The sequence below is a fragment of the Mauremys reevesii genome, linkage group 1 (assembly GCF_016161935.1).
Source record: "Mauremys reevesii isolate NIE-2019 linkage group 1, ASM1616193v1, whole genome shotgun sequence".
Lineage (NCBI taxonomy): Eukaryota > Metazoa > Chordata > Testudines > Geoemydidae > Mauremys > Mauremys reevesii.
Window position 1 is genome coordinate 12,043,234 of NC_052623.1, and position 15,056 is coordinate 12,058,289.

Below are 15,056 nucleotides of genomic sequence, written 5' to 3' on the forward strand. Positions count from 1 at the left end.
TTAGGTCCATTTATGAGTAAAGGGCTGGAGCAGCCTAACCCGGATCTGTTGGTTCCTCGCCCCATAGATGATGGGGTTTAGCATGGGGGGCAGCAGGAGGTACATGTTGGCCATGAGAATGTGTAAATGCTGGGCCACATTGTGCCCAAAACGGTGCGTGAGGAAGGAGAAGAGAGCTGGGATGTAAGAGGCTAAGATGACACAGAGGTGGGAGCCGCAGGTCCCAAAAGTCTTGAGCCGAGCATCCTTTGTTGGGAGTCTGAAAATGGCCCTGAGGATCTGGGTATAGGACAGGGTGATAAAAAACACATCCAGAGCGGTCACGAAGAATGCCACAGAGAGGCTGTAGTAACTACTGATGCTGATGTCAGCGCAGGCCAGCTTCACCACAGCTATGTGCTCACAGTACGTATGGGGAATGATGTTGGTTCTGCAATATGGCCACCTCCTTGCCAGGAAGGGATGGGGCAGTATGAGCATGATGCCGCGCAGCACCATGGCCAGGCCAATTTTGGCCACCACAGGATTTCTTAGGGTGGTGGAATGTCTCAGGGGATCACAGATGGCCACGTAGCGATCAAAAGCCATGGCAACAAGGATCCCAGACTCTATCACAGAGAAGCTGACAATGAAGTACATCTGGGTGAGGCATGCACTGAAATTGATCTCCCTGGAATAGAACCAGAAGATGCTCAGCATTTTGGGTAGGATGGATGTAGACAGGACCAGGTCAGTGACAGCCAGCATGCAGAGGAAATAGAACATGGGCACATGGAGGCTCGGCTCCGTCTTTACCATGAACAGGATGGTGAAGTTCCCCAAGATGGTTATGGTGTACATGGTGCAGAAGGGGATGGAGATCCAGACATGGGCTGCCTCCAGGCCAGGAATGCCCAGCAGGATGAAGGTGGAGGGGTTAATGAAGTCGGTTGAGTTGGAATCTGACATGGTGCAGGGGAGAAGGTGTCCAACACTGAGGCAGAACGGTGTTTCCGGCATATACTGTATGTTCCCCTGACTTTCTGTATGTGCCCAGAGTCTTGGGTGATGGTCGCAGGACAAACACCTGGATGAAGAGACAATGTTAATATGAGACATTACATGCACAAGTGGAGGCTGTGAAGCAGATTGGCCGCTCCTCACACACTGAAAAATGATATTTTCATTATTCAGGTAAATGAATTATGAACAACTGACCCTACTAATGCCAATTCTATATTTTATGGTGCTTCCTGCATCAATAGTTCCTCCACATCGTGGTGTGGGAAACCTTAGGAGGCACCAGCAGGAAAGACGAGTGTATACTGGTTATCCCTTATTGTTCTCTAGGACTTGTCTACACTGCCATGTTTTTTCACCAAAAAGCAACATTTGGTGACAAAATAGCGGAGGTGTAAACATTATAAAGCCACTTTCGATGACGGAATTCTCAGTTTCAGTGACGTAATAAATCCACCTTAACGACAGTTGCAATGTTTTTATGCAACAAAGTGCCAGTGTAGACACTGTTCTTGATTTTATCACTGTAATTGGCCAATTGCTTTTCTCCCATGCCCTACGGGCCCTACTTCTGGGAACACTCACCATGCTTCCAGTGTTCACCAGCATGTGTGCTTATCAAGGGTCAACAGGAAAGTGACTGGTGTGTTATCAGCAGTGTGTTTTAATGTAGTGTTTTAGCGCTGTACGTGTACTTAAAAATAATGCTTATCTTTATTGCTACTTGTGCTTTTCCAGATATGTCCTTGAAACGAGGCACCCCCTCCACTCCAGCCGAGGGTCTCCACCAGATAAGAAAGCTATCAAGATGGAGCAAGGAAGATATGTTCTGGGAGGTGCTGCAGTACTCTGATGCAGACAAGACAGAATGAAGGCAGTGGAAGGAAAGCAATAAGCAGGAAAGAAAAGAAAATGAGAGATTCACTAGGGATGCAATGGAGAGGCTGATAAAAGTTTTCTAGTGGCTAACGAACATGCTGCAGTCCCTCCTGATGCCTCACACTGAGAAGGTGGGTCCTTGCCTTCCCCTTCAGCACATTGAGAACTCTTTCCCATGTTCTCCCCAAACTCTATATGCACATTTCTTTCTGATTTCTGGGATGTCTCACTTTCCCGTTCACTCCACTGCCACAGACACCTTTTCAAATGAAAATTAAATCTCCTAGAACTGGAAGGGATTATGAAAGGTCATTGAGTCCAGTCCCCTGCCTTCACTAGCAGGGCCAAGTACTGATTTTACCCCAGATCCCAAAGCGGCCCCTCTCATGGATTGAGCTCAGAACCCTGGGTTTAGCAGGCCAATGCTCAAACCACTGAGCTATCCCTCCCCACACATATACTCAGCTGTGTGTGTGTGTGTGCATGGTCTGGTGGGTTTTTTGGCAATAGAAGCAAAGTTATTTGAATAATAAGCACTCTTTATTTGTTTCCGTTGAAGTTATAATAGCAGAAAGCAACAGCAAAGCAGCAGGCACTTTTATCATTTCCTTACATTGAACCCTGGGCCTGAACAATCACAAGAGCTTCCTACCCTACCAAAACTGGACTTCATTCTGCATTACAATCCCATGCATAGCAATAAACATTACTTGTTCTCATTTTAAAAGTATTGTCGCAAAGCCTCCCTGATTCCAATTGCCCTGCACTGTTCCCTCTAATAGCCTTGGTATCTGACTGCTCAAAATCAGCAACTGTTCTGTCTGAGCAGTGCACCCCTGAGTAAACTTTTTGCCCTTACCTTCACAAATATTATACAAGGTGCAACACATGGCTACAACCATGGGAATATTTTCCTCACTGAGGTCTAACCTGTCATAAAGGCATCACCAGCGCGCTTTTAATGTGCCAAATGCACATTCTATGGTCACCTTGTTCCTACTCAGCCTATTGTTGAAATGCTCCTTACTGTTATCCAGGTTTCCCATGTACAGGTTCATGAGCCCCGGCATTGAGGGATATGCCAGGTCTCCCAGGATTACTATGAGCATTTCTATGTGGGGATCTTCTGGTTTCTAAATATTCATGCATCATGCACTTTTCTGGACCACCCTGCACTGATGTCCATGAAACGCCCACAGTGATCCTCGAGTGCTTGCAACACCATGGAGGAGTACCCTTTCCAATTGATATATTCCATCACAAAGTGTCCAGTGCCAAAATTGGAATATGCATGCCATCTGTCACCCCTCTGCAGTTGGGGAAATTCATTTCTGCAAAACCATCCACAATGTCATGCACGTTGCAAAGAGTCACGGTCTTGTGCGGTAGGATCGCTAACGGCCCTGCACGCTTGCGTTAACACAGCCTCAACGTCGACCTCCCAGCTCCAAACTGATTTGCGACCAACCAGTAGCAGCCTGGAGTCGCCAGCTTCCACAATGTGATCGCCATGTGCTTCGCCACTGACACTGCAGCTGTCTTTTGGGTGGCTTTAAAAATCCAAAAGTTCTGCAGCTACTGCTCATCATCCCTGACTTGCATAACGATGTGATTCCACCCCTCAGTGCTAGTTTCCCAAGCCCAAAAGTGGCGTTCCACCATGCTCAGATGTTCTGTGAATGCCAAAAGCAATCTAATGCTGCTGCTATCCATGTCTGACACCACATCAGGCAACTGTGACTCCTGTTGCCTTTGTAGAAAAATTTGAATGAAAAATGGGAGTTCTTTAAGAAGAGTTTATTAAAGAGCTAAAAAGCCACAATTCCACAATCAAGGAAGTGGACAACTTTGGTTAAAAACCCAGTTCAGTAGCAAAGTGAAGGCAGGAATTAAGGGAGGAAAAGCAACATATAACAAATGAGAAAAAGGGAAAATAATTGGCAAGCAATACAGATTGGAAGTTATGAAAATTGATACAGGACGTTACAGACATCGGAGGAAATCCATGCTTTGCAGGGCTAAGGAGAACAAAAAGGAGGTTATGAAGTATATTAAGAACAAAAGAAGTCCTAGAAAAGGTAAAGGCCAATTCCTAGAGGGAGAAAGGAAACTTGTTAATGTTGCAGAAAAGGTATATGTGTTCAAGAACTATTTTTGTTCTGCATTTGGAAAGAAGCAGTAGGAGGTACTCATATCACATGCAGTGATGAAACCCTTTCCAGTCCATTAGCAGTCAAGGAGCATGTTAACCAGAATCTAGAGTAGAACCTTAGAATTACAAACACCAGAGTTATGAACTGACCAATAACCACACATCTCATTTGGAACCAGAAGTAGGTAGTCAGGAAACAATGGAAAAGCTGATAGGGGATATGTTAAAAAAAAAAAGTCGAGGAGTATAATTAATGCCAGTCAAAAACATGGTTTATGGAAAATAGGTCTTGTCAAATAAAGATGATTTTGTCCTTTCATGAGAGTACACATTTGGTTGACCAAGGGAACCAAACAGATGCAATAGACTTCAATTTCTGTGAGACATTTGATTTAGTAGGGAAAAACATTCAATTAAAAAAATGAGCATTATACAATATCAGTAGCTTTTGTTAAATGTTAAATGGACTAAAACCTGGCTATCTGACAGATCTCAGAAAGCAGTTGTCAATGGGTCATTGTCAGTAAATGGGGGTGTTTCTAGTCGGGTTCTACAGAGATCAGTTCTAGGTCAGATGCTATTCAATATTTTCATCAATGATCTGGAAGCAAATAGAAAATTGTTGCAAGTAAAATTTGCGGATGACCCCAAGATTGGCAGAGTGGTTACAATGAGGTGGCCAGGGCAGGCATAGCAATTGATCTGGAGCATTTGTTGAGCTGGGCCCATCCAAATAAAATGTTTTAATACAGTCAATGGAAAGTGGTCTTTTCGGAACAGGGAATGCAGGCCTGACCCCCAGGCTAGGGCTCTGTATTATGGAATGCAAGGACCCTGAAAAGGATTTAGGGGTCATTGTGGACAATGAACTCATCGTAAGCTCCCAGTGTGATGCTGCGGCCAAAATGGCTAATGCGATCCTTGGATGCATAATCAGGGGAGTGGTGAGTTGGAGCAGGGGAAGGATTTTACCTCTGCATGTGGAACTGATGAAACCGACTGCGTCAATTCTGTGTTCACATTTAAAAAGGATGTTGATTAAATGGAGAGGGTGCAGAAAAAACACACAAAAATGATTGGAGACTGGAGAAGATGCCTGACAGGGAGATTTAAAGAGCTTCATCTATTATTCTCATCAAAAACACAATCAAGCAGAAGCTTCCATGGGGAGAAAACCGTGGGAACTAATGGGCTCTGCAATCTAGTTTAGAAAGGCAGAGAAAGACCCAATGGCTGGAAGCTGAAGCCAGAAAATTCTGATCAGAAATAAGGGCCAGATGATTAGCACTCAGGGTGATTAACCATTGGGACAAACTGCAAAGGGACGTGATGGATTCCCCAACTCCCCATGTCTGCAGATCCAGACTGGATGCTTTTGTGGAAGATCAGTTGAGGGCTTGTCTATACTTAAAACACTACAGCAGCGCTGCAAAGCACTTAAGTGAAGACACTACTTACAGCGATGGCAGAGGTTGTCTCATTACTGTAGGTAATTCACCTTCCCGAGAGGTGGTAGCGAGGTCAATAGAAGAACTGTTCCATCAACCTCATGCTATTTACATTGGGGTTAGCTAGATATACCAACAGCTGTCAGGGGTGTGGATTCTTTTGCTGTTGAAAAAAAAAGAAAATGCAGTTTTGGGTTGCATTAACAGAGGCATAGCGCGCAAGTCATGGTAGGTGATAGTACCGCTCTACTCAGCGCTGGTTAGGTCTCAATTGGAGTGCTGTGTGCAATATTGGTCACCGCTGTCTGGAAAGGATGTAGAGAAACTGGAAAGGATCCAGAGGTGAGTGAAAAAGATGATCCAAGGGATGGAATGCAAACCATAGGAGCAAAGGCTGAAGGAACTGGGTATGTTTAGGTTGGAAAAGAGGCGATTAAGGAGGGACATGATAGAGGACTTCAAGTATTTGAAAGTCTGCCATAAAAAGATGGAGAAAATTTGCTCTCTCTTGAGACAGAGGGCAGGACAAAAGGCAATGGGTTCAAACTACCTGTACCAATGCTGCCCATGGGAGCCAGTTGAGATCACTCAATTTGGGTGAACTGCAAACAAAACAGGGCAGCCAAACCCCAAATGCTGGTGGATATTCCAATATTGAGATTTACCAAGGCAGCCCAAAACAACCTCACTGGTTACTCAGAAGTCCAAACAATGAAGTTCCCTTAAAAGTGCCCAGCCTCAAGCCTCCTTCCAGACACACACGTCAAACATATGATGATAAATTCTGAAAATCTTAATTTGTCATATAAAACAAAAGGTTCTTCCAATCCCAAAGGATCAGCCACTCACTCAGGTCCAGTTATACCTTAGATCTTACCCAAAATACACGCTTATAGTCAATTCTTCTTAACTAAACTAAAAATGTATTAAAAAAGAAAAGAGGTAGAATGTTAGTTAAAAGATCAATATACAGACAGACTTGAATTCAATTCTGGAGGTTCAGATACATAGCAGCGATGAGCTTGTAATTTCCAAAAGTCCTTTTAGACATAGTCCACAGGTTATAGTCCAGTGTTCATATTCAGGGTGACTTCAGTCAGTGATTGGGGATCTCAATTCTTATGGCTGAGGGTTTCCCATTCTTGAAACTGTAAGCAGATCTGAGATGAAGAAGGATCTTGTCCCAGGGTTTTTACACATTTCCAGAAGCCTTATGGCCAGAGAAAACAATAGGCTTGACTTTCCTTCTCCCAAACATCCTGGCAATTAGCACAGGGTCATTTATCCATTAAATAGTTCAGATGCAGGTTACCACAACCTTCAAAGAGACATATAGACAATAAGACTATTTCACTCAAGCATCTCCCTAAATATTAATACTCCTTTTTTATCTTTGAATCAAAGCCATAGTAATAGACAAGACTAGTTTTCTTACATCACAACACCTGAGCAAGCATCTACCCTTCTGTCTCTAACAATGCAGACTTGAATTTCAAAACTCTATTCATTTACATTACTTCCTAACAAGTCTTTAAAGTTTGACTATGGGTCTGGTCAATCTGCGAGTCAATTAACTTTTTCTGGCCCTGTGTCACCTTTCAATGAGGTATTATATTATACTCAAAACGTCACACTATGGCAGAGCAGATTTAGATTAAATCTCAGGAAAAACTCTCTAACTGTAAGAAGAGGAGGACAATGGAACAGTTGCCTAGGCAGGGTGTGGAAGCTCCTTCACCGGAGGTTTTCTAAAGGTGGCTGGAGCCATCTGTCCTGGATGGTTTAGACACAACAAACCCTGCATCTTGGCAGAGGGTTAGACTAGCTGACCCTTGCAGGTCCCTTCTCACCCTGTGGCTCTATGATTCTACAATGTAAAATCCTAGTGTAGACCAGGTCTTATTCAAACACAAGTTTTGGAGCTCAATACAGGGGTAACTGGGTTAAATTTAATGGCTTGTGTTATACAGGAGGTCAGACAGGATGATCTAATTATCCCTTCTGATCTTAAACCCTATGAACCTATTGATAAAGAAAGTAGGTCAGGCATCTATATGTACTCTGTCTCATTACACACGAACAAGGGAACATTCAATTACATTGAAAGTCTGAACATATAACACTGAGAAAAGAAAATTGTTTACATTATCCATATTTGGCCTGTGGAACTCCTTGCCACAGACTTTATTGGAGCAAAGAGCATAGCTGAATGGGATTCACAAATGGATTGGCCATTGTAGATGGTGCTGGTGGCTAGTTAAGGGTGTCTGACACCTTCACTTAGAAGACCTAATTTTCAGTTGCTTATAAGTTTGCCAAATTTTAACTGTTTGGACTGAAATTTCCCACACTGGGTGTCTGCTTCTGGCTGAATTGTTTTTTTGAAAGTTTCAGGCATAACAAATAAATAATAATTGGAGATATACCTATCTCCTTAAACTGGAAGGGACCCTGAAAGGTCATTGAGTCCAGCCCCCTTGCCTTCATTAGCAGGACCAAATATTGATTTTTGCCTGAGATCTCTAAGTGGCCCCATCAAGGATTGAAATCACAATTCTAGGCTTAGCAGGCCAATGCTCAAACCACCAAGCTATCACTTGCCCCTAGTTCAGGCAACTTCTTGGATGAAGCCAGGAGAAAAGACATCTTGCCCATGTTGAAAAATTCATATAATTATTCCAGTGAGGAACCCTAGCACCCCCATGCTTTCTATCAGAAAGTCAGGTGAGAGCCCTCCCACCCCCCATTAACAGCCAGAGTCCTGAAATGAAATAGAAGGAGGTGAGAGTCCCTGTGCATTAACTCACACACAGCTTACTCAGTTCTTCCTCCAAGGGGAGCAAAGAGGGACATTTTGGCCAGTGATATTGGAGCAAACACATCCCCTGTGGCAATGGCCCTGGCACGTTTAATGGCTCTGCAGAGCAGAAAGGACCACATACCTATTCTCCATCCCATCATGCCCATGTTGCACTGGGTTTGTCGAGCAGGTGAGCTCCTCAGCAAGAGCTGGGTACCTGTGAATTCTGAGACAGACGTGTCTTACCTGGAAGTCCCCCACAGGCAGCCGTTTCTCACCCCTCTCTCGCTCCGGCATCTGCAGCAGCATTCCACGTCGAGAGCTGACACAGAGGGATGCACAGTTTATAATACAGCTGTGAGCAATGCCAGGGGGGTTTGCTCTGCCTCTAGGGGAGATCCTGCAACTGAATGGAAACAGGCTGGAGACCAGAGACCCTCTAGCCAATATCTCTCGTTCAATGTTTGCGCTTCTCTGCTTTTTATACAGCTTTAGGAATAAACAGTAATTAAAGATCCTTCCCAAAGGGAGATGAGAACCCTTGGGCTCTCCGCTGAGTCAGAGAGGAATTGGCTGCTCTGTGTATTTGTGTATTTTTTAAAAGTAGTTGCTTAGTAAGAAAATTAGCAGATAGTAATGAGCAGATAGTAGACAGAGATATCTGGAGAAAGGTGATTGAGGGGAGAAACGAACACTTTCTGCAGGCCCACGGGGAGATTAGTAATTCTCATCAGTAACTATCATCATGCTGTGTAGCAACTTTCATTGAAGGATTTTCAAAACATCTAGCAAAGGAAAGTGACTATGAACATATACCCATTATACTGATAGGTAAAATGAGGCGAAGGAAGATATGACTTGGTGAAGGTCACACAGAGAATGACAGACAGAACCCAGGAGTCCTGATTTCCCTGCTGTAACCACGGTCTCTCCTTTCATAACTGAGGGCATGACAAGAAGGAAATGGATTCATGGTGTAGCAGGGCTTGTTCGTTAGGCGGATGTGACAGACTTGCTTAGGATGCAACCTGGAACGGAGGTACTACTGAGCCCTCTGGCAAACCAACCTTGGCTCCCTCTCACACTGTGAGGCTGTGACAAGCTGAAGACCCCTCCAGGTCCTGCACTCACACAAACAATCACAGGCAGGGACACACCTGGCTGAGTTACATGAATGCTTTCGCCAGCCACTCATGAACCAACAATAGAGAGGCTCCAGCCAGTTCCCTCCCCAGCCTAGGACCCCAGAGCTGTACCGTCCTGCCCTGGTCAGAATCCTGACCAGAGTAAGTTTATGACCCAGTCTGCCCCTCCCTCGATGTGGCGAGGACAATGCACCAGCCCCTGTTCCTGAGCAGATTTCCCTTTTGCATTTCAAACAACTCACTGTATTAGGTGCAAAACATAAATCAGATTCATTAACTACAGAAAGATAGATTTTAAGTGATTATAACTAATAAATGTACAGATCAAAGTAGATTACCTACGATTTCTCCTTTCCAGCCTGGGGCCAGCTCCCCAGTCAAAATCTTTTCCCTCTATCCGTGATTTGAGGTTTTGAGTTGTAGGGGAAGTGAGGCCAAGTGATGATGTCACTTCCCCCTTTTATAGCTTCTGCCATGTGGAGGGAACTTCACTGTCCCAAGCAAAGCCCCCAGCACAATTAGTGGAAAACCACAGGCACAAGATGAAGCCCAGTGTCACATGAGCTGGTCAAAAGACTTTGCATGCTTCAGTGAGTCACAGCAGGGGCCGTTACCCATATCCTGGCTAGAACGTCTTCAGGAAAGTCCATGAGGTGGGAATAAGTTTCTTCCATGGCCCACTGTGCTCATTGATGGGCCATCAACATGAATACTCCATTCACAAAGTGCTGGCTAGACTGGATGTAAATTACCTTCTGGGAGTTACCACAGGAGCAAACACAATTGAAATACACGTCCATAGTCAATATTCATAACGTCAGATACAAAAATGAGACATGCATACAAATAGGATAATCAAGTTCAGCAAACCATAGCTTTTCAGTGACACCTCACATGACAGTTTCTACAAGATTTGTGGCAACTATATAACAGTGGTGAATATGGGGGTGCAAGAGTGTTGCTTTGGGGTACAGCATGTCACAGCAATATATCTATCAACTACAGCTCTCTAAGATCTAATTTTGTGTTTTCATGTAAGACATTCATCCATGTCCTGAAAAAGACTACATTCTGGTCTGTACCACAGGAAAACCAAGCTGAGGTACAGAGCAAAGGAAAATGAAATAGTGTTTTCGCCGCTACTCAACACACGCGCAATATGTGACACCCTGAAAATGTCCCTCTCACTTTCATTGTTCAGCAAGTGTCACCTGCACTTTATGTTTGTCAGACCTCAGCCTCACATACATTGCTGAACTAACCACTCCTCCTCTGTTCCCTCTTCTGGGAGGTTCCATTCCTTCCCAGCCCAGCCCTCAGCAGAGAAACTGGAGAAAACTGGTTTTATCTAGAATGCAGTTACTCCTTCCTCCTATCCGGGCAAGTTCTTGTTAGGGCTGATAGTCTTAAATGACCAACCTATCTATAGATAGATACCTCCGACCCAGCCTCTTGCCTCTGAGCACAAGGAGCCTGTGTGAAGAGTACAGTAAAACCCAAAGACATAAGGATACAGATGGTTCATACAATCAAACGTGAGTTAATAGGTGTGACACAGGGTCAGAAAGGGTTGTGCAACTAGCAGGCTAATTGACTCAAATTCAACCTTTAAAGACATATTAGAGAACTATATAAATGGCAATTAGGGCCATACTCTATAAATAGCAACATAACCTCGGTAAATGGACTAGAGCTTTGAAACGCAAACCTGTATTGTTAGAGAATTAGAGGTAATGCCAACTGCAAGTGTTTACTTATATCACGTTAGATATTAACCATGTAAACAGATGGTTCCTGTTTGTTGGTATATCTATTGATTCAAAGATCAAAAGAAAATATTAATATTTAAATTAAACTTGGGTGTAATAACTTCATTATCTATACTTCCCTTTGAAACAACTATTCTTAATTATTATCATAGCCTTCCAGTGGTCTATAAAAAAATACTTGGGTCCTGATCCTGTCATCTCAATACTGCTAAAGCTTCATCAGGGGAAGCTCAATACCGAGGTCTCCAGTTCCATTCTGGATCACCCTGATATTGGACTGCAACCTGCAGATCAATTCTGAAAGAACTCTTTGCAACTCAAAAGCTCTCCATTTCTACCATGAAACTGACTTTAGAATTCTATTCATATCGTTATGTATAATGATGTCCGGCTACTGCAGGGCAGAGGGAGATGTTGAGTCATTAATCGGGCCACCTCCTACCCACAGACAGGCTCCTTGTCAGGCTGAAGCAGCTCCCATCCCAGCCGGGAACAGAGGAACCCAGCTGTGGGGCTGGATGGAAAGTGGAGATTGTGATGGGATGTACCCCAGGGTGAAGCCTGAAGCTGTTGGAACCGCTGTGCCTCCAAACCATTCAGCTGGGTTGGCCTCTCCGCTGCTCTGCTGGTGACCCACAGCCAGCCCCTCCAGGACCAGTTATCACCCAACACAACAGCAGGTGGTGCCACACACCCAACTGAGCTACCTGGAGTGCTTTACCTAAGCCACTCATGGACCAACAATGGAGGCATCAGCCAATTTCTCAGCTCTCAACTTTGCACCCTGCTAGAGCATAAACCCAGAATTAGATTGTCTTGCACTGCAGAGGAATGTGTACAACACAAGCTCATTAAATAGTCCACTCCTCCTCAATGGGGGAAGATATGCACCAGCCTTTGCTAACGGAGCTAAGAGTCCCAAACACTTCATTCAAAAAACACACTGGTTAACATAAAACATAAATCAGGTTTATTAACTACAGAAGGATAGGTGTTAAGTGAATCTAAGTGAGAACAAAGAGATAAAAGCAGGTTACCCTGGAAAGCAAACAAACTTGCAGTCTAAGACTTGTACACATTAGATAGGATTTGAATCAACAGTATGTCACCCTGACCGATGATACAAGCCTTACAGATTCTTTACGCACAGGCTGTATCTGCTTTGCAGCCTGGGCTCCTCTCCCCCGTTCAAAGTCCTTTGCCTTTCAGAGCTTCTTGCAGGTGTTGAGTTGTGGGGGACTGAAAACAAGTGTTGATGTCACTCCCCATCCTTTATAGTTTCTTCCAGCTTGCTGGAAAGTTGATGTATGTGACATGGGGGGTGTGCCCTCCAAGGAGGCTTTCATATCCTGTGCTAGTGGTTTCTTCCCTGGATGGGTGGTCATGACAGCAATTAACACTGTCTGGCTACTCCTTTGACATCCCTGAAAGGCTGGTTTTGGGTGTTTCCAGCCTCACATCACACTTTAGTAACTCACACATAGCAGGATTTCATACCTTCACATACAATGAGAGTGCATACAACCCCAGGGGATATCAATGTTTAGCAGATTAAGACTTTTAGAAGGATACCTCATAGGGCATATTTTGTACAAGACATACCATAATTACATCGCCATGGTAAATATGGGTGCTTTGGGGTGCAGAGTGTCACAGGGATGATCCAGAGAGTGACAGGGGTGGGAAGGAGAGGAGTGAGGGGCGGGGCCTTGAGGGGAAGAGGCAGAACAGGGGCGGAACATGGGGGAAGAGGCAGGGCAGAGAGGTGGGGCCTCAGGCTTCCAGTTACCAGCAATTAGGAAGGGGGCAACCCTGTGAGTTGTACATAGGCAGATTCCCCAGTTTGTCACGCTTACACAGCACAGTAAGGTCAGGAAAGGATTTAAAGTTCCTTTGACTGGCTAGTCAGTGATTCAGGGAAGAGGGCCCAGCACCATGTCACCAGACAGCTCAGCACGGAGCTCAGTCTGAGATCCAGAGCACAATGAGAAAACTTTAGGTCCCTTTATGAGTAAAGGGCTGGAGCATCCTATCCCGGATCTGTTGGTTCCTCGCCCCATAGATGATGGGGTTTAGCATGGGGGCAGCAGGAGGTACATGTTGGCCATGAGAACATGGAAATGCAGGCCACATTGTGCCCAAACCGATGCGTGAGGAAGGAGAAGAGAGCTGGGATGTAAGAGGCTAAGATGACACAGAGGTGGGAGCCGCAGGTCCCAAAGTCTTTAGTCGAGCATCCTTTGTTGGGAGTCTGAAGATGGCCCTGAGGATCTGGGTATAGGACACGGCGATAAAAGACACATCCAGAGCAACTACGAAGAATGCCACAGAGAGGCCATAGTAACTACTGACACGGATGTCGGCGCAGGCCAGCTTCACCACAGCTATGTGCTCACAGTACGTGTGGGGAATGATGTTTGTTCTGCAGTATGGCAAACTCCTCGCCAGGAAGGATAGGGCAGTACGAGTATGGCGCCACGCAGCACCAGAGCCAGGCCAATTTTGGCCACCATGGGGTTTGACAAGATGGTGGAATGTCTCAGGGGATCGCAGATGGCCACATAGCGATCAAAAGCCATGGCCACGAGGATCCCAGTCTCTATCGTAGAGAAGCTGAGACTGAAGTACAGCTGAGTAAGGCAGGCAGTGAAATTGATCTCCTGAATTGAACCAGAAAATGCTCAGCATTTTGGGTAGGATGGATGTAGACAGGACTAGGTCAGTGATGGCCAGCATGCAGAGGAAATAGTACATGGGCACATGGAGGCTCGGCTCTGTCTTTATGATGAACAGGATGGCAAAGTTTCCCAAGAGGGCTATGGCATAGATTGCACAGAAGGGGATGGAGATCCAGACATGGGCTGCCTCTAGGCCAGGAATGCCCAGCAGGATGAAGGTGGAGGGGTTGATGAAGTCGGTTGAGTTGGAATCTGACATGGAGTAGGAGAGAAGGTGTCCAATCCGGAGGCAACAACAGTGTCTCCTGCAAGTACCATACGTTCCCTGACTTCCTGTATGTGCCCAGGATCTAGGTGATGGTCGCAGGACAAACACCTGGATGGAAAGAGAATGTTAATATGAGACACTACATGCACAAGTGGAGGCTGTTCTGACGGATGAAGCAGATTGGTCGCTCTTCACACACTGAAAATGACATTTTCATTAGTCAGATGAATGAATTATGAACAACTGACCCTCCTAATGTAAGTTCATATTTTATGGTGCTTCCTTCATCAATAATTCCTACACATCAGAGTGTGGGAATCCTTAATAGGTGCCAGCAGGAAACATGAGAGAATATTGGTTATCCTCTTTGTTCCTTAGGTCTTGTCTACAGTGCCACATTTTTCGCCAAAAAGCAGCATTTGGTGAAGAAATAGTGGAGGTGTAAACACTACAAAGCCACTTTTGACGACAGAACTCTTCGGGTTCAGTGATGTAATAAAGGCACCTTGACGAGACTTGTAAGGCTTTACACAAAAGTTTTGTCACCAAAGTGCCGGTGTTGACACCATGCTTGATTTCATCAGTGTAATTGACCTCTGGAAGGCATCCCACAATGCCCATCCTAACCACTCTGGTCAGGACTTTCAACTCTTCTGCCCTGCATCCAGGTAAATATTTTCCACTCCTACCCCTTTAAAGGCCAGGAATTTTGAAATTCCCTTCCTGTTTTCTCGGCGTGGAGTGTTCACATCACATCTTCCCAGGTGGCCATGGCAGCTCCATGCAGCAAATGGTCTCCTGCTTGGACCTCTGTGGAACTGCTGGATCTGCTCAGTATTTGGGGAGAGGAGGCTGAGGAGTCCCAGCTGTGCTCCAGCTGTAGGAATTTCAATACCTATGGGCAGATTTCTTGCAGCT

At 45.0% G+C, this 15,056-nt stretch overlaps 1 protein-coding gene across 1 annotated transcript; it reads right to left on the bottom strand.

The window, feature by feature from the left end:
* On the bottom strand, positions 1-948 carry LOC120394614 (olfactory receptor 52E2-like). Its single transcript, XM_039518858.1, has one exon. It carries the CDS (start codon positions 946-948, stop codon positions 1-3), a length of 948 nt encoding a protein of 315 aa, XP_039374792.1.
* Positions 949-15,056: the final 14,108 nt, after the last annotated feature.